This window comes from Cygnus atratus, chromosome 5 (genome assembly GCF_013377495.2).
Source record: "Cygnus atratus isolate AKBS03 ecotype Queensland, Australia chromosome 5, CAtr_DNAZoo_HiC_assembly, whole genome shotgun sequence".
NCBI lineage: Eukaryota > Metazoa > Chordata > Aves > Anseriformes > Anatidae > Cygnus > Cygnus atratus.
Genome location: NC_066366.1, coordinates 58,555,423 through 58,574,904, shown reverse-complemented (window position 1 = coordinate 58,574,904; position 19,482 = coordinate 58,555,423). Strand labels below are relative to the sequence as shown.

Here is a 19,482-nt window from a genome sequence, read left to right as displayed (position 1 = left end):
TCTTTGTTCTTGTTGCTGCTGCCATTAAAACACTGAGATATAATACATTTCCCAGTTCTGCCTCAGGACTATCCTACCATAATGTACAAAAGTTGGTCAAACAGTTATCCCATGAAATCAAGCTTATATAGAAAAGACAACTTAAGCTTTGGAAAATGAGTTGTTATTTATGAGTACGGGATCTGGATTTCATGCTAACACTCCCTGCTGCAATAATGATGCAACCAAAACAGGATATCCTACATCACTGACTAATTGAAGTCTGATCAAAAGAAAATACCAGTATGACATTAAATGGCTTATTTATAGGTTCTGTTTCCCTAGACAATGAATCCAAGCATTTACATTTAATTATTAGATTTCAAATCCCAATAATAGGTTAATTTTTGTTCCATTAAGTTACACACTGCATACATTTCATCACCAAGGATTTGAAACTGGCTTGGTAATTTAGAAGAGGATAAGAGAAAGGAGCGTAATGATGGTGGATTTAGCAGGAATATAAATTATGCTCGATTAAAAGGAGTAAAAAGAAAAAGGGGGTAGAGTTTCTTAACAATCTAACTGATTTAGTTAATCTCTTTTCCTAGACACTGAATTCATCAAGTAAAAGGCAGACTCTGTACATACCTCATACCTTCGGCACGATCACTTGCTCCTGCACGTGAATGCTAGGGCCTTCTTGGTTTGGCCAAGCAAGTCCAAAGCAGTTGGCAGAAACCAGGGGGCTGCTGTTGGATCAGCACATCTCGATCCAGGCAAGGAGCCTAATATCCTGTGATGGTGAAGTCTCCTATGGAAACAAATCCTGTGTTATCACACCACATGTACCTGACTGCTGGCACTTCTCCTCTTCTCTCCCCAGCTTCTGTCATGGTTGAGTCCCACCACGTGTCAGAGGAGTTGTTGCCACAGATGTAGCTCCTATAGGTGCCACAAGCTGTACCAGGGAAACCATGTGTGGGACAGGGACACGGGAAGCCAGGTGTGAGTGCTTCTGCTGCCACTCCTGGAACTGCCTGTTTTTCTTTTATTACATGAAGTGCATTTGGACTGCATAAAGTTACTAACATACATTTTTTGCAACTGATGAAAATTCAGAGAAAAAAAAGACAAAAGAGTTGATGGACTAAAATGCCATATTCTAACACTCCCATATTCTGACAAAACTACAAACCAGCACGAAATCATGCATACGCTTGGCCTGACTGAACTGTTTTAGCAGAAGAATCAAAAAAGCTTACGCAACCTTTAAGGATCTGATTTTTGCAGATATTGACTACAGGTACTCCCTAAATTAAGGCATGGTGCTTCTAGGAGCTTTTGGGGGATGACTGGACATGAATTTTCATGCGCAGAGAAGGGCGTGAGGGAGGAGCATGGAAGATTGTGCTGTAAGGGGAACTTACAAACCTTCTCTGGAAACACAGATCTTGAAAGCAGCTCCTTTGTTCTCTCATTTGGCTTCTGTGTTGCACGTATTCAAATTTACCATCAGCAGAATTGACTGTAGAGCAAAAGAAAACAAATTGGTCAGATAGGAGAAGAAAAATGGGAGGAAAAAATCATTCCGTGCGATCTTACATTAGGGTGTCAAATTAAAACCCTTACGTCCTACATACAGCTTCAGCTGTTCTACTGCATTTCTAATAATTGGAGCAAATTTACAGAATTCAGCAGTTGCAAATACTTTGCCAACAAACTCCAAATAACCAAAGAGAGAGCAATGGGATTGGAAGCAGGCTATGGGTCATTTAATCAGTCAAGCTGGAAATTTTAAAGGGAGTTAACAGATTGAAGATCATTACAGAAATAGAATTTAACCTGAAAAAAGCTTCAACACAGTTTCTGCTAAAGCAGAGCTACATCACAAGGGCCACTCTAAAACTCGGAGACGTTTAGCTAACCACATGGAAAGCCATTTGCTTTGGTAAGGCCGAAACACCCACCAGCCCAGGCCACCAACCCTGTCTTCCTTAGGAAGAATTTGACCAGAAAGACAAATTTTGCTCAACTTCAGGTTGTCGCAAGTCCTCACCCTTGCGTTGGAGGAGCCTTGTAGCAGGAGGCTGGCATCGCTTGAGAGGATGGCATGAGTGGGGGTGGCGAGACGTACCACAGCGCAGCGGGAAACGTTCTCTCCTTTGTATTCCTCGGGGTAATTCGAGTCTGGCCAGAACTGATGCTTGAAATAATCACTAACCAAATCAACAATTACTGTCTGATGAGTGTCGTGCACAGCAAATAGCGATAATGCCCCTTTGTGTTTGTGAAATAGTCTGTGGGCTAATAAATTAATTACCACTGTCTGAATTCCACATTTCCTTGCTGCAGAAATCAAGGGTATTTTGCCAAATTTCAGTTTACTTTGAGACGTATCAGCAGCAGACTTCAGCCTACTGCCTCCAAGACGCCTAAAATGAGTACTGTAGAACACAGATGCACATTTTGATGTAAGATATTTATGTGTACAGCTATTTTCCGCTCATGCACGTTATCTGCAGAGCCAAAACAATCTCTAGAAAATGCATGGGAGTCATCACATAATCTTAGGGACAACAGATAAGCATAATCTGTAGTCCAACTCATTTCACACAATGAATATTAAAAAGATATCCAAAATTGAGTGGCGCTGTTTGACCAGTAGGCTCACCCAGCTAACCCTTACGTGCTTCATCAGGAGGTAAAGATTCAAAATTGACCAGAGCCTGCTCAATCCAAGCAAAGTTTTGCACGTAACTTCTGAATTTGTTGCTAGAAGCCTGCTCATATACTCATAAAAACACTACGTCTTTCCTTCCTTACTGTCAGGCCAATTACAGTCGAGCTTCACTGTGCTCTGGCTGGCAGGTTGGCATACATATCCTCAGCGCACCACTCCGCTAGCCAGATGCTCTGTAAATACTGCCGCTTGGGTTGCTGCTAGCTCGGTCGGTGAAGTGCAGCCTTCATACAACATCAAAAACTTTTCTCTGCTGGTGTCAAAATAAGAAGCTCAAAACCAAGGTTCAGAAGCCATGTAGAATATTTTGACTGCGTTCCCTTTCCCGTGCTTTTTTTTCAGGGATAATGCAGAACAAGTTCCCAGCCATTGTCAAGTGTTTATCAAAGGCATGCACCACTGTCCAGCAATACAAAACATATTTTTTTCTTTTTAAATATACCACAAGATTTCCATTCCTCTTGAGCAATCTCCAGCATCTCGAACCTTCAGTGGTTTGAGGGAGGAAAAGTATTGAGTAGACAAAATGAACAATAATGGTAATAATAAAAGAAACACCCAGGAAAAGAATAAAGTTTCACGATATCATTTTTTATGTGATGGGGAGCTTCCAGAGAAGCCTGAAGTCATTACTCGCTTTGGGTTAGTATGCTTCCTTTCAAGGTAATTACTAACAAATTCCAGATATTCACTTTGGCTTCAGCATTTAATCTTCAAAACCAAATAGTTCTGAACTCATACTGCAAGAGCACGTATCAGTTTCTAGTTTAATATCCAGACTATTGCTTCACTGCACGTTAAAGCAATAATTGAATAGAGACTTGGGCCTTTACCTGCATGCAAAACCACTTTTGTAGGCCACAGACTTGTGATCTGGGTCCAAACTTAATGCAAGATAAACTAGGAGCTCTGCTATTACATGAGGAAACCAGAACACTCCTGAGAAGGAAAGACAAAGTGAAAAATTAGCAAAGCAATTATCATTACAAGAAGTAGCAAACTGCTTTAAGTTATTAATTCCAGTCCTTTAAGGGTTGCTTTCTAACTTGCAAGTACTGAAGACAAATCCTAGCCTGAAGGCCAACTTACTGCAGGTTCTAATTTTATTTTTTGAACTTCTTTGGAAAAGACATGCCTTGCAGTAAGAGACAGAAAGATGATAAGTGATCTGAATACAGTCTTAGAAGTATTAAAGAGATTTCCAATAATAAGCTCTTCTAACGAAGGCATGCAAGATCCAACTGCTGAAAATTCGACTTGGAAAAGCGTCAAAGTGGAAAGAATTGTTAAGAATCAGGTTACTGGAATAACTCACCTAGGAAAGCTGACCTTTTAAAATCAGCAGTAGATGTTTAATACATACAGTCCCCAGTTTTATCGCAGAATCCACGGTGGCCGTGCTTCTGCTAAAGCCATTCACCAGCACTACCCCTTCCCAGGCTCTACCTGCCCTTCTCTCCAGAGGCTGTTTCCCATGCAAGTAACCATCTTAAGCCCTTCTCCTCACTTCTAAAACGAAATGCAGAGCACCACAAGGACTGAAACAGTATAATGATACTACAAAGAGTAAGTCTTGTTCTTTCACCTGCTGTGTTACGGCTCAAAGGGTTTGTCAAAACACTGTGTAGATCTAATGCTTGTTTTCCTTTAGCCACTGCTTTTACCTTCCTCACAAGCATGCAGTACAAGGATGATGATCATCATGAGAAGACCTTAAAAAAAAAAAAAAAACAAACAATGAAACTGGAAGTTTATGCTAGTAATTCTGGCAGAAACATAAAGTACCACCTCGCTGGGTGTTTTTTCTTAGACTAGTGTCCTTACATTTAATGCATAGGAATGGGTAGCTGGTAGCTCACTGTTGAAAAGGTAGATGTTTAGACGGGAGGAGGTGGAAAAAAAAGCCAAGCACCTGGAAAACACTTCATTGCTTCTTTATTTAGATGCACCCACAGTACAGAGCCTCTTGAGCATGTGCAAAAGAGGAAGATTACACATTTATAGCTGGGAGCACCATTGAGTTCAGGTTTCTTTGATACCATTTTTAAGAAATTAAACTATTTCCAAAGAATGACAATTGAACCCAAGAGCTTAAGACCTGCTTGTACTTTATCCAGAGGTGGAAGATATTTTTCTTTTATTATTACTTTGATGTAAGTAGAAGACATTTTCACAGTCTGGTTGGACCAGTCTATATATTTTCATATGCACCTTTTAATATAATATAAAAAATGTTTCATTTTTCCCCCCTACCCACAGATAGTTTAATGCATCTAAATTTAAAAACAATAATGGACCAGAGCATTCCTATGGGGAAAAATGAACTTTTGCTGCCCTCTCCTGCTTAAACAATGAAATGCTAAAATATTAAGATCTATGAATCTAATGCTAACCTTTAAACAAAAAGCATGACAGGTCATTCGCTATACTACAATCAAAAATAGGACAACAACAACAAATGTATCGGTACTATTTATATTTGAAAACCCCTCATCTTTACATGAGGTTATGAATACAACATATTTACAGTAAGTGATCCAAATAACAAAAACTTGTATTCAGAGAGGTCATGATAAAAAGCGTACACTTCTGTGGATGGGAAGCAACACTTGGATAAAAGGTTTCAATGAAAATTAGTTCCATCCTGTTTCAAGATACTGTTTCATAGACCTTAAATGAGAAACTGGGCAATACAAAATCTGCTGCAGATACCAACTGGAAAAACTAATTTGTGTCTCACAACTTAGCTGCTAAGGGAAGCAGGTGAGCAAAAAAAAAAAAAAAGTCACATGTAAATAAAAACATTCTTCAATCTTGCACTGTCACCTTTATCTTGCTTTAGGGCCATTGCTAGCAGTGATAGTTACACAATTAAGAGAAAAGGCCATCTTTGTTTTCCAAGAGAGAACCCAAACCAAATCATTTTGGTTTTATTTGGGGGGAGAAGAATCTGTTCAGTTCTTTCTCCTTCCTCACAAAACAATAAAAAGGTTTTTAAAGCTCTAATTTATTTTCCTTTCCATAGAGTAAGAGCCTGAGGCTGTACTTACACATGTAAAATTTAAGTACAGCTGCTGCATTTCTTGCTCAAACAATTCTTGGCTCCGACAGCCTTAATTTTTCCATATATAGGAGAAGATAAAAAATAAATTAAATCCTTTTATTTATGCTAAGAAAACCAAGATTAAATTTACTAGTGAACGCTCCAATGGCAGTAGAACACTTTTATTTAAAGCATTCCAACCTTTGGAAAAGAGACAAAAACCACTCAAAAGCAATGAAAGGAAAACAATAAGGGAGACTTGCAAGATGAAGAAAGCAATATGTGCTCAATTTAAAGTATCTGAGAGGAACTTCACTTTTACAGCTGTTACATCCCCATGACCTGATGCAATGCCCTAGTATTGAAAATGCAGCTCTTTCCTTTTACCAGACAGTATTCAATCCTTGCTCCTGAAACCAATATGGTACAGGACATAAGCGATCACCCAGCAACTGCCGTCCAAGCAGTTCATAAAAACATTTACACAAATAAAGGTAGTTTCTGGAACTCAAGAAGCAAATGAAAAGCACAATTAAATAGATGCACTGATCACACTTGGGCCCATATGCTGCCTTCTTCTTTGCCTAAAGCTCCCATCGATCCCCAGGGGAGCTCTGTGCAGCGGCAGAATATCGCATTTGGGTTGCGGCAAACAGCGGATCCCGGGGGTACAGTCAGATCATTGTGGCAAGTGCTTCTTCGCATACATCGCACAGTGCAACCTAGCGTCGTGCCAGCCTTTTAGAGTCAAGTGACTAATATCACATCGTCTCGTTCAGCTTAAAGAAAACATTCCTTCTCGGAAGTGATAAATCATCTATAACTTTAGATACTCCCCACTATCCCCACATCAGAGGTAACATCAGAGGTAACAAAATATTGCAACCCATCAGGTTCTCATCAGTTTTGTATGATCAATACCAAAATGTCATGTCAAAACCAAAAAGTTATGAACAAACAACACTCACCTAAACTCTAAGTACAGGACAAGGTGCTTTTTCTAATTTCACATTGTTTTGTTTTACTCCACCAGGTGGAAAACATTTTTTTTTCCTCTGTTACATCTCAATTTTTCCACAATTGAACACAGTCTTTAAGCATGAGTTTAAGTCCACCCTCTTGCAAAGCGTGATCATCTCACACAGAAATCACACTAGTCAATATATTTTTTTTTTGGTAACAGAAATAAAAGACTGTCAAAATCAATGGGCTAAGGGACATGATTTGTTATAAATTTATTTAATCTTCAGTATTTCAGCTTGCACCTTTGCTTCAGCACTTTAAAATAAAATGTTTCAACTATGACAGTAACTGCCTAATTTACATTGCGTCCCAGTCAGTGTTCTTTAAATAAACTCATTAATCCCATTGTGTTTGGTGTTGCATATGAGTAGTTCCACCTTTTCTTTCCAGAATTAACAGTGCCAACCTTTTACAAAATTGTTGAGTTTACAACATTTGTGTGTGCAGACCCAGGAGTACAAACGGTGACCTGATAATCCTGAAACAGTCAGTAGTCTAGGAGGGAATTCTTTTTTTCCTCTTTTCTGTGTCTGGAAACAAGAAAACTTCAAATCCTACTGTATGTTTAAATGGTAGGAAGAAAAACATACAAGCTTGTATTTATACTGTACTTCTATCAATGGCAACAGGTCATAAATTCATGTTTGCAACTATCACAAAGACTCATGAACACCAATTCAGTTTTATACTGTAAATACTGCTGGATTGATGGTTTAGGATTATCAATTCACTGTTGTCATATGTCTATAACAGTTCAAAAGCATCCTGGAGAAAAATCCCAAAACACATACCTTTCGGTATATAATAATGCAACTGCATTAGCTAAATATATACTGTACATAAGTCTTATCAGCATTTTACCTACCAAAGATGTAAGATTCCACTTTCAAATACAAAGCAGATAGCCAATAATGTATACTTATAATACAGCCCTCTTCTTTGTTTTTTTTTTTTTTTCTTTTGTTTTAAACAATTTGGTCACAATGCACCTTTGATATAAAAGCATTTTAAACTTTATTATTAATACTCAGAACATTAGGATTTCCAGAATTTTTTCAGTAGCATTTGTAGAACCACTTTTGGTAACAAATACAGTAGTTAGGAATGAGCATCCAGATGAGAATGCAGAAGTATATTATCCAGAATCCTTTCCAGCTAAGATCACAGGGCTGGTATTGTGATGAGTAATAGTACTAAAACCACAAAAACACTATAGTATGTTTCTTAGAGGCTACATCCTCTTTTGCTGGAACACTTTATAAATACATATTAAAAAGTAAGGCAACAACTCCAAACAGTCCAAACTGCTATCTCAACTCATTTCCCAATCAGATCCATGACCATTGGAGATCAATTTCATGCTTGCACTGTTTAGTGTTTGTCTTTATTCTTTCAAAATGGTCCAATAAAAACATACTGTAATAGTTTAGCAATTAGTATTTCTAAAACAGGTCTGGTATTTGTGTCCAATTCCATAACACTAATACTGGTTAGGTACTGAAATCTAGGGTGTTACCACTGCCCATTTTTAAAGGATTGTGGACACTAATTTGGATTTGCAATAAATAGGTGCGTGAATCCAAAGCTCCCTTTTCTACTATGTTTATCACCTACTATTTTTTTTTTACTCCTAATGTTCAAATTAAAGAAGCACCAGAGACAGCCTGGTACTAAAAAATGCTCACACCAGTAAACAAAACTTTTATTCAGGACCCATGTTTTTTCATGGTCCTGATCTGAATGGACATTCAACTTATGAAGATGTGCAAAAGGAAAAAAAAAAAAGTCAAATTACAGTAAAGTTATCCAGAGAAGGAGGATGTTACACAAACTCATAAGGAAATGACAGTCTTTTTTTCTCTTTTACTATAAATACACTTAACAGTTTAGCAGAAAGACAAGCTAAATTTTAAGATTGTTCACATTCGAAAGTTGTATTATACTCTCTGCTAATGATAAATAAGGAACAGGTCCTGACAATGGAATTTGACATTGCAATTTTCATCAACAGATCTTTGAAGACTGGTTTTTAAGAAGGGTTAAAACAATGATTATGTTTGCAAAGTTCTGAGAAGTCCATCTGCTGTCCAAACTTTGGATTAAAGTCCTTATTTTTTTCCTTTACTTAGAGACAGGTATATACAGTGCTGTTGTAATAATGAAACAAATGTGAAATCTACTGTAAAGTTGCACAATACAGAAAACTGTTGCTCCATCTTCTACTACATAAATGTGTGACTCCACAGGTTAATAATGCTGTTTTGTTTTTTTGTTAAGTTGGAATTATTCCATCACGTCTAAGACCTCTCTTTAATTCCAAATCCTCCAGTTTTTTCCACAGTTCTTCGCGTTCTTTCTCTTTCTTCTTCTCACTGACAGATGAAATAAAACAAAAAGTTAGCAGGAGAGAAGATTGTAGAGAACTTATGTAAAAAAAAAAAAAAATATACAGTTCACATTAATTAGCAATACTAATTTTGTTCAACACATTTGCAATTATAATATATACTTAATTTTTTGTAAATTACTTTTATTTTTTCATTTTGTTACCTATTTAAGCATCACTAAAAAAAAAGCAGTATGTCCATAAACTGAACACAATAACAGTGTTCATAGACACTACCTTGTAATATAGAAGAAAAAAATGCCATGGACTTTTATTATGGATCAAATATATCACGATTTGTAAAAATTAATATTTTCAGCACTAATTTTCATTGAATAATTTTCATGTTTATTTAAGGAAGCTGTTTTCAATCTTAAAAATAACAGCCACTTTCTAGAACAAGTGTTCCTTTATTCTTTTAGAATCACTGTTATTACATACATTACTTTCATACACCTTAGGCATCCATCACCCAAGGGAAAGTTCAGACCTAAGATCTGTCTTCTGGTCAGTGCTTTGCTTTTTTTTTTCCCTAAAAAATTTTATGTAGCATTTGCTTTAACAACAGGCTTTAAATGGCTTATTTGATAAAATTATACAGCTAAACAAATATTTGCTTAACCTGCATTATTTGCTTTCTAAATCTCCTGTCTCTGCTGTAGCTTGCTTTGAATAAATCTCCCTGATACTGCAAGGTACAAAATGCATTAAATTTCTATTACATCACCCTGAAGGTGCAGATGAAGTGAAAATCTAATAGTTATAGAGATACAGATTCCCTGCCTGTCATGTTACAATATTCTTGAAAATATTTCAGTACATTAGAAGTATTATTCCTACACATCTTAATTCAGTCACAATGCCAACATCTAGCCTGTTTATTTTAAATTGTAATTTCCAACAGTATTTATGCATACAAAAAATAAAAGCAACTCTTAGGTAAGTCTCTTAATAGATAAAAAAAAAAAAAATAGAGCCCACCGTCACTAAAACGCACTTAAAACTGAGTAAAAAAATAAATAGCCTGACATTTTCAGGCTACTTACCAGATATTTATCATCCATTTTATCATCCAATCATTATTAAATACATGCCTACTTAGTAAAACTCTTAGGTGATGATACCCTCATTCAACTTACCTATCTGACCTATCATAGTCATTAACATTGAACATATTTCTCCTGGTTTAGTTTAGCAAAAAAAAATGCTGTTTTGTTAAAATAATGAAGTTTTCCTGTAAAAATTAATGTAATTATCACTGTTTATACACTAAAAGGTATTTACATGTTTTATAACGACAGTTAGTTATCCAGACACGGGACATACTACACACCAGTGTCTGATCCTGCTAAGAGACAAGTGCCTCATCTTAAGGTACAAAATGCAATTGCCATTGATTTAAGCCACTGAGGTTCCTCCATAAAAGGCTGGATTAGATGACCAGACCCTCAGACTTTTCTGCTAGAAAACCACACAGTGCTCAATCTAGCAGATTGAGCCTTATTTATCATCAGCTATCTAGAATTCATCTGCATCTTAGCTAAAATACAGCTCTAAGTCTCTAAAAGTAAAATGCTGTATTAATGCATCCATTGTAGATTTTACATGTATAAAACTTTGTATTTTACAGTAATGAAGCAGAACAAAAGGACAGTGCGACTCCAGCCACAGGATTCAAAAACTATGGCATCCAAGAGCCTTGAAAGACATAGCAATTTCTGATGACATACAATACATACAGTACCCTTCGCTTTGCTTGTGGGAGCTCCAAAGTTAAGTCACAGAAAACGTATGACTTAAAGTTGCAGACTGTTCAGAGTTCTTGAATTTTACTTTTTTTTTTTTTTGGACCTGCTATTCTGGATAAGCTAAAACTCTTGAGAAAAGAATCTGCACTGTAATTGGAAAATGAAAATTAAGGAGCACAGGAAAATAGGCAAACTAAAAATAGCGTATCATAATATCATTAGGGTGGAACTAATGACTGTATGAGTGGTGCACCTAATGGATCCTGCATACTCAAAGATTCAGCTACAGCAAGACTTCTGAATAAGAACCAAAAGAATTGAGAGATGCCTCTTTGCTTTAAGACATCTAGCCTATGACCAGTGTTTTGGAAAAATCAAATCTTTGGGACTTCCCTTATGCCTTTTTCCAAACTGTGTGAGGTTTTTTTTTGTTTTGTTTTTAAGTCGTTAAGTGTTATCTTTAAACACTTGTTTTCTTTTATTGCTGAAGAGCTTCACATAATGTTTAAGGTTGGCAGGGACCTCTGGCGGTCATTGGGTCTAACCCCTTTCTTAGGAAAACTCAGAGCAGGTTGCCCAGGACCATGCCAGATGGCTTTTGAAGATCTCCAAGAAGGCAGACTCTACAACCTCTCTGAGCGATCTGGAACTGGGTTCTGTCAAGCGCACACCAAAGACCTGCTTCCTGATGTTTAGACAGAAAATACAGAAAATAGCTTTATATGTCGAACTCTCTTGGAATATGGGGTCAAAAGGAATTCTGTACAGATTCCCAAGCTAAGCAACAGGTACTGTATTTTATAAGGAATAAAGAACAACATTTACATGACATTATCTTACAGCTTGCAAACAGAAGGCTCAAGAGAATACAGAGGAAAAAACAAGGCACTGTGTCAATTATGTATGAGATTATGCAACTGCAGCTGAGTGTAAGGAATAAACTAAACAGCAGGCCTTATGCACAGCTGACAAAAAAAGCTTTAAAAAGTTACCGCTGACGATCTGACTTGTAAGTGGCTGTCAGCTCGTCAAACATGGTGCTGTTCATCTCCATAAAAGCCTTCAACACGTTGTAGACTAAAGCCACAATAGCCCTGTGAAACATTAAAAAAGAAAAAAAAGGAGTTTTAGTTTCAGGTGAAATCAAACATGAAAGAAAAGTATTTCTCTTACCATCATTTCTGCTCTTCCAAGTATGATAATTCTTTGATTTCTACGGAACTACTCTTGATTAACACATTTAAAGGTGAGAATCGGCTCTCATGTCTCTACTGACTACTTACATGGCGTAAACCAAAACTCTAGGGTAAACGGTAACAGCAGAAAGCTATTACATTAAAGATGTTATAGCTCTTGATGTGGAGCAATTCTGAATGCAACTCCGGAGATTAAAATCATCAATGCTTGCAGAAGTAACAGAACGTAAACACAAAAAGGGAATGATTCAAATTTCCTTAACTTTTTTTTTTCTTCTAGGAAGCTGAATATTCAGTGCATCTCTGCAAAATACAACGCTTCATTTCAAGAGTGATTTCCTTGTACCACTACATTTCATATTCATTTTCACTTTGGTACATCAAAAAATAAAATCTTAAAAAAAAAAAGTCTTATCGATGAGATATTGCAGTACCTATGCAAAGCAGTACACAGTATCTACATAAACCTCTGCCTTCTTTGCTTTTTGCTCTTCCTGACCTTACCACAAAAGCCAATATACCACTGCTTATTTTAATTCCAGTTGCTTAACTGCATAAAACATGACAAGTGTGACCTGTTCATATAAGAAGTGATGTATAATCCTAGTAATTTCAAAAAGGTTTCAAAGGCATTCTCGTCCCACAAAGGTTCGAGAAAGTTATAGTCAGTTTACTCTTTTACACCACCTGACTAGATAAATAACCTAAAATATAACAGCTTTTCCAAAGTAATATGGGTCTGCCAATAGTCTGATTATCTAGAGTTCAAAATTCTTTTCTGGCAGAGCTGAAGATAAAGAAGCAACTATACAACTGAAAAAGGAAAAGGGAAAGAAAAAAAAACTGAAAACATTCGAAGAATTTGAATAGACTATCAATCAAGAAATCCTAGTTCCTCATCCAATACTACAGTTATCATATACAGACATAGGTCTGCTTATGAAACAACTCTTCATCCAGTAAAGTAAATGAACACTACGGGTGCTAGGAACATTTAAAGATAACCTATACAGGAAACGTGACAGTTCTCCATCCCCATCTATTATTCACTTCTTTCAATAAGCTTTCATTTTTGTTGCCTGCATTTAAGAACGTTCTTTAAAAGATTCCTTAAATACCTTCTTTATTTTACATGCATCTTAACCTGGTTTGCATGTCAAAGGTACAACATTCCTGTGGGTATAAAACTCTGAGATCTGGGATACTGGCATATTCTTATTACCAGAAGCATCCCAGTACATAGTACACAAGGTTGGGCAGGCTGGTTTGAGACTGGCAACGTAGTATTAATGCCATGGGAAGTATTTTGTGTTCTGTTATCTATATGTTTCTTGAAGACCTCCAGGGATGGTGACTCAACCACTTCCCTGGGTAGGCTGCTCCAACACCGCACAACCCTTTCAGTAAAGGCATTTCTCCTAATATCAAAACTAAACCTCCCTTGGCACAACCTAAGGCCATTTCTGCCCATCTTATCACTTGGTGCTTGGGAGTAGAGCCCAATCCCCACCTTGATACAACCTCCTTTAAGGTAATTGTAAAGTACAGTAAGGTCTCCCCTCAGCCGCCTTTTTTAAAAGGTGACATATTTTACCTTTTAAAAGATGACATGTTTTACAAATGCTTTACAATAAGGCCTTAACAAATCAACTGGGACCTGACCACAGCACACTGGGTTTACTAAACAGTCACCACTCTGGCTTAGAAACACATCTCAACCAAAGTAGAGTATATGTGACATCCAACTGTAACACAGTTTTTTATTACAACATTTTCTACTAGGTCATCAAGTTTAAACATCAAAAAGCCAAATTAAGAGGATATTTATAGGAAGTTACTGCTCTATAATCGTGCATAATAATGAACAGCTGTATTTAAATGCATTTAGAAAAACAACCCAACCTAAGAACATACTGGTGTATATATGCTGCATAAATGTTTAGAAAAATGCTTGTACCAGAAGTCTACCAGGGGGATCAGTACCATCCGCAGTACAACCACAAAGCTTTATTAACGCCAAGTGATATTATTCTAGATAATTTAGGAACACACTTAACACATTAACTAGCTTGTAAAAATCTGTTTACGAGAAATGCTTGATGAGCAACATTTTTTCTTCAATAACAATGCAACATCTGATTTCTCTTCCTTCCAATTTATGAGAAGGTTTATTTTTATCCCATAAGGTACTGATTTTTGTTTACATACCAGATAATTAATAACATTTTGAGCCAAGCTTAAGCATCGTCTAATTTATATTGGCATGAACAGAGCTGCACCTGCTCGTGTCAGTTTTGAATTTGGATCTTTCCTGTTCTGTCATTCTTCAGCAGACACTTCCCTAAGTTGATCAGCAGTTTGACAAGAGGTAATTTAAAATTTAATTGCAAAAACTTACGGATTCCAGTGCTCTTTAGAAATCCTATAAAGGCTGGAAAACATGATGGGAAGTATAACGTTTGAATTCTCCTCTATCAAACTCATGATGTATTCATTATTCCAATAATACAGTGCTCTTTCAGCCACCTTTGAGTCAAAGGAATAAAATATTAATGGAAATTCAGATACATTTTTTGTAATAATCTGAAGCAAAACCAAATCATAGGAATTTCATTAAGATGAATGAACAGAAAACATTAATTTGGGAAATAAAACTCTATTTTAATCAGTAGTATAACCTGCATTAGTGGTATCTTTGTACTGTAATTTAGATCCCACAGCATCCACTTTCTCTTTCCCCTGAACAATACAGTGTGACTCACTGAAGAACAAGAGCAGATGATGCAACAATACCACAGCTATGGAAGGGAAGGGCAAGTGGAAGGACTTACCATCTCCCCTTTCCCTCAATCCTGTGACTTCCCAGTTAGAAGTAACAGCACCAGGATACAAGAGAAAGGAGGCAGGGAATATGTGAGATGAGATCTTAAATGTAGGGAAGGTAGTAATGACAAAATCACCTCGGCGGGGAGATGGGAACTAGGAGGGAAAACACTGATCTACATTGTACTTAAAACAGATGTAGACCAAGGAAGAGCCTACAGCAGTCCCATCTGCCTTTGTGCCAGGATAGGTCACGTAACTTAATACAGAGATGATACAAGCCATGAATTTTGTATCATCTTCGCATATGATTAAACTTAATTCCTATTCAATCCCCCTTCTTGCCATCATGCAAGAAAGAAAATAGTTTATGGGATCTATCACCTCTAACCAGACATCTCTTTAGAGAAGGAAGGAGGTAGTAGAACAAGAGCCACATTAAAAAAGAAATCAAATAGATCTTACTGGGCCTATCAGTCCAAAGGCCATACAGTGAGTACCTATACCTATAAGGGCTCAAACTCTGCCTGGATAAAATTTAAACTCTTATGTGGCTCAAGTTCTGTGCTGTAACCCCAAATATATTTAAAATGTTATAATGGAACTCAGAACTAAACATCTACTGCAACATACCTTTCCACAGAAATTCAGAAGACAAGTATTTAAAACCACATAATGTAAAATAGTATTTACATTTGGGGGGGGGGGGGGGGGGGGGGGGGGGGGGGAGTTATGTTTGAAATTGAGGCTATACATTCCTATACAAACTGACCTGAAAATGAGGACTAGAGACACACTTGGCAATTTGTTTAAACAAGGGTTCCTGGATTTTGACAAATTGTGACGGTTCAATTACATCCAAGATTTCCTCCAGCTCTCCTAGGAACATGACCTGCAGACAAGGAATGAAGAACTGAATTCAACAACTGCGAATTATCTTGATCAATAAAATGCTGCATACCCTCAAATCCCACCGCTTCAGGCAAAAATGGAAGCTCCCACTAGTTCAACAAGACTCTTGTTCAAAAAACGTAATCAGTTCTAGCTTTGACAGCCTCTGTATCTAGTCTCTTAAAGAAAGGAGAAGCATGAGCAAATGCTGTATTTGTAGTCCTTTAAAGCAAACTTCAGAATTGCACCAGGATACCCATGCTGAAAAACCTAGCCTCATACAAAGACTTTGAATGGCCAAGTCTTTAACTCTGTTAATTAAGGAAAGTCATAATTTTAACTCCTTTTTCAAAGCAATATTCAAAGTAATAGTTTTGCTGTGTCATAAAATTTCAGGGATATTCAGATTTGCATTAAGAATTTGAAACAAAAATGCAAAGTATTAACTGCATCTTTGACATGTTCAGCAGGTATATGCCAGAAAATAAAAAATTCTTCATATAGTCTGGAAAAATACTATCGTCATATATAAACAATTCCAAGTTGAACAGTTATTCCAATCTATCCTCTATATATTTATTCTCTCCTTTCTAAAACAAAAAGAAATCACCTTCTCTGTGTAAAAACCAGTGTTTATTTTGTGAGTAGAAACCATGGCTATCAGAAGCTTTTCTCTTCATAGTCAAAACTATCCAGAAACCGACAAAAAAAAAAAAAGCGCAGAATTTAAGTATGGAAAATCTTCTACAAGAACTAACACCAAGATCCAACACAACATTGTGCAATCTACCCAGGGAAACCTAAAAATTCCCTGCATATTATATCACAGAGCAAACTAACTTTGTTGTTGTTGTTAATACTAGCATATCATTTACCTCTTTCTGACTGCAGGTTTTTGGCCAGAATTTCATTAAGCCTCTGATGACCTGAATTAAAAGAAAAATAAATTAGATTTTATTATTTATTTTTTTACATTCCTCACAAAAAAATAAGCTGTTTATGGGAAAAAAAGTATGAAAAATATTTACTGGTTCTGTGAGCGAGGGGTCTTTCTCCAGAAACTGTACTATGCAATATGCCAGCTGTGAAGAGAGAAAGATTTAAGAAAATGAAATTAGAACATTTCTATAAAGATATCACAAAAACATTTTCAAAAACCACAAAAAAAAAAAGATACTCAAGGCAAGATGCTATACAGTTTTCTAAAAACGTATCCAATTTTAAACTGAGATGCATAGTTTGCACTGTGCAAATCCATTCAAAGTCCAGTTCACAGGAACAACAGGTAACAACACATCACAAAAACCTTAAGGTGACAAAGTACCTCACACAAAAATCAGAGCAGCTCAGAATTCTAAAAACAGGAATATAACAAAAGTTTAGAAGACTGTTACTCTCTGAAATAACTTTTTACACTTCTTGTGTATTGGCAAAATCATGAAAACTTGCAAGATGTGCTAGCACAGCTAAAACCTGTAACATAGCAAGTGCTGCTTGAAAAGCAGAACAAAGACTGCGCTATCTGAAAATCGGACAGAAAGGCAACAGGTATCACGTAACAGAAGAAAAATATCATCATGAAAACTGAATGTATAAAAGGACATATGAGAGCATAAATGTGGTATTAAGAGGTCTGTGAGGGAAAATGTTTAAGTTTATGCAAAAGTGAGGGGATTACTATTCAGAAAGTTGCCAGAGTGATGAAGAGTCTAGACAGGACAAGACTAAGGAAACCTGGATATCCTCTTGGGACAAGGAAAGGGGATGATAGAATGAGAAAAGCAACCTTGTGAGAATGGGAAAATAGCAGAGAGGAAAACTGAGGAGTTAAACTACTAAACAATAAAAATTATAAATGTAGATTACATTTTTAATTACCTAATCAGAATAGAAGATATTTATCATAAAAACCATAGCAAATGAATAAAAAACTACTGTATTTTCCCACATTACAAAGATTTTCCCCCCACCTTTTTTTTTTTTTACGTGCTAGGCAATTAAATTTCCAAAGTAGCAAAAAAAATATCATTCTAACTGATCAGAAAATATTTTTATAAGTTCTACCTGTGCATGGAAGAGTGATAAACTCCTGACAGTATGTAAAGGAATCAGCACCTTCACCAGGAACTGTTTATGCTCTGCCTTAAGAGGTAAAGCAAAACCATTGATAATACTAGAAATTAGAAGAGAAATATTTGTTAGTGTTATCACAGAAAACATTTTGAAGGTCTGAACAAGATCTTTCTACATTCAAATCATTTAGCAGTCAGCACCTGTTTACAAATAGCAGGATCATGCTATCTTAACAAGTGCTAAATTTTCTCCTCCTTTGTATTAGCAGTGCAGTATATCTATGTAGTAATTCAACTCTGACTTAAGAACAATGATATAAACAGCTGCACAAACCTGTTGCCCAACAGATAAGAACTTGTCTTTGTTGTTCTGTAAATGCATATACAAAAGGTGTTCTTGGGTAATGAACTTACCAGAATTACATTTGAGACATTCACGCTGTTAGCATGCTTAAAAAAAAATCCATAGCACTCAAGGATGAAGTGTAACACACACAAATCCATCCAAAACTTTTGGCTGTGACTTGAATCCAGTTAAATACTCTTGGCAAAAATGTGATAGATTTGCACATGGGCTTAAAGATGACCACATGCACACATTTGTTTTCAGAATAGGGGCTTATAGCAATACTTTTTTTTAAGTCTGACACTATTCTGACACATTCAGAATGGAAGTTTGAGATAGATAATAAAGACTCATTTACCTTCCTAAAATTTCCAACAGTTCAGCTACGCCATTGAAGTGTTCAGTTTCATAAACAAATCTAAAAAAAAAAAAAGTTAAACATCATTAATGGATCAGTTTCCTACAATGTTCATAAGAGAAAAATATATTCTCCCACAACTTACCGTAGAAAAATATTATTAATCTGTTTTCGGATAAATGCTCTAAGACCCAGAAACTTGCCATAAATTCTGTGCAAGACTGTTTTTAGGTAGTCCCGTTCTCGAGGGTCTTCACTGTCAAATAGCTCCAACAGCTATGTTTAAAAGAAAAAGAAGAACAAAAAGTGAATACTGACTTTACATTTGACAGGTATGACACAGACTTCTATATGACAGTTAAATTCATGCAAGCTTATACATGTAAGAACATGACATCTATATTACCCAAGGTGTAGAAATACAGAATTAAAAAAATCTGTTGCAACCCAGGTACAACATCACAAAGCTCAGCTTATTGATCTTCACTTCTGACATAAAAATTTGGAAATCTTCCAGCCACGAAAACACTTTTGATTAACTGGCTCTAAAATGCTGCCTTCTTCCTTCCCCAAAATAAATAATACAATGCTGTCGCATCTACAAATTAAGACAATTTGCCTACTCCCTCACTCTGCAGAATTGAAAGACATTGCTCATTTGCTCTAATATTTTGCTCCCACAATTTTGTGTCAATGTCACATTTTTTCTAATTGCTTGTAATTTGTATTATGAACTCTTAAGTCTTCCTAGTGATTACATGGCCTGCACGATGTGGAAAGACTCAACGTTGAAATCTGTGCCAGCACTGGATCTGCTGTCACAGGATCTCCACTAATCTCAACATAAATCAAAGAATCAGGGACTTAATCCTCC

The 19,482-nt window shown here is 36.4% G+C and overlaps 1 protein-coding gene across 4 annotated transcripts in view; it reads right to left on the bottom strand.

Moving 5' to 3' along the window:
• Positions 1-6,977: 6,977 nt before the first annotated feature.
• PPP2R5E (protein phosphatase 2 regulatory subunit B'epsilon) overlaps positions 6,978-19,482 on the bottom strand; it is a 72,908-nt gene continuing 60,403 nt past the window's right edge. For 2 of the 4 annotated variants that reach the window (XM_035551096.2, XM_035551095.2), the window contains exons 6-14: positions 18,754-18,884; positions 18,609-18,668; positions 17,897-18,005; positions 16,861-16,914; positions 16,708-16,758; positions 15,714-15,833; positions 14,517-14,644; positions 11,915-12,016; positions 6,978-9,160 (exon numbers count right to left, since the gene is read on the bottom strand). In XM_035551096.2, coding sequence (XP_035406989.1) covers positions 9,061-9,160; positions 11,915-12,016; positions 14,517-14,644; positions 15,714-15,833; positions 16,708-16,758; positions 16,861-16,914; positions 17,897-18,005; positions 18,609-18,668; positions 18,754-18,884 — 855 coding nt within the window. In that variant the 3' untranslated portion in view covers positions 6,978-9,060. The remainder of the gene's footprint in view (positions 9,161-11,914; positions 12,017-14,516; positions 14,645-15,713; positions 15,834-16,707; positions 16,759-16,860; positions 16,915-17,896; positions 18,006-18,608; positions 18,669-18,753; positions 18,885-19,482) is intronic. The other 2 variants (XM_035551097.2, XM_035551098.2) reach the window with 1 other exon arrangement.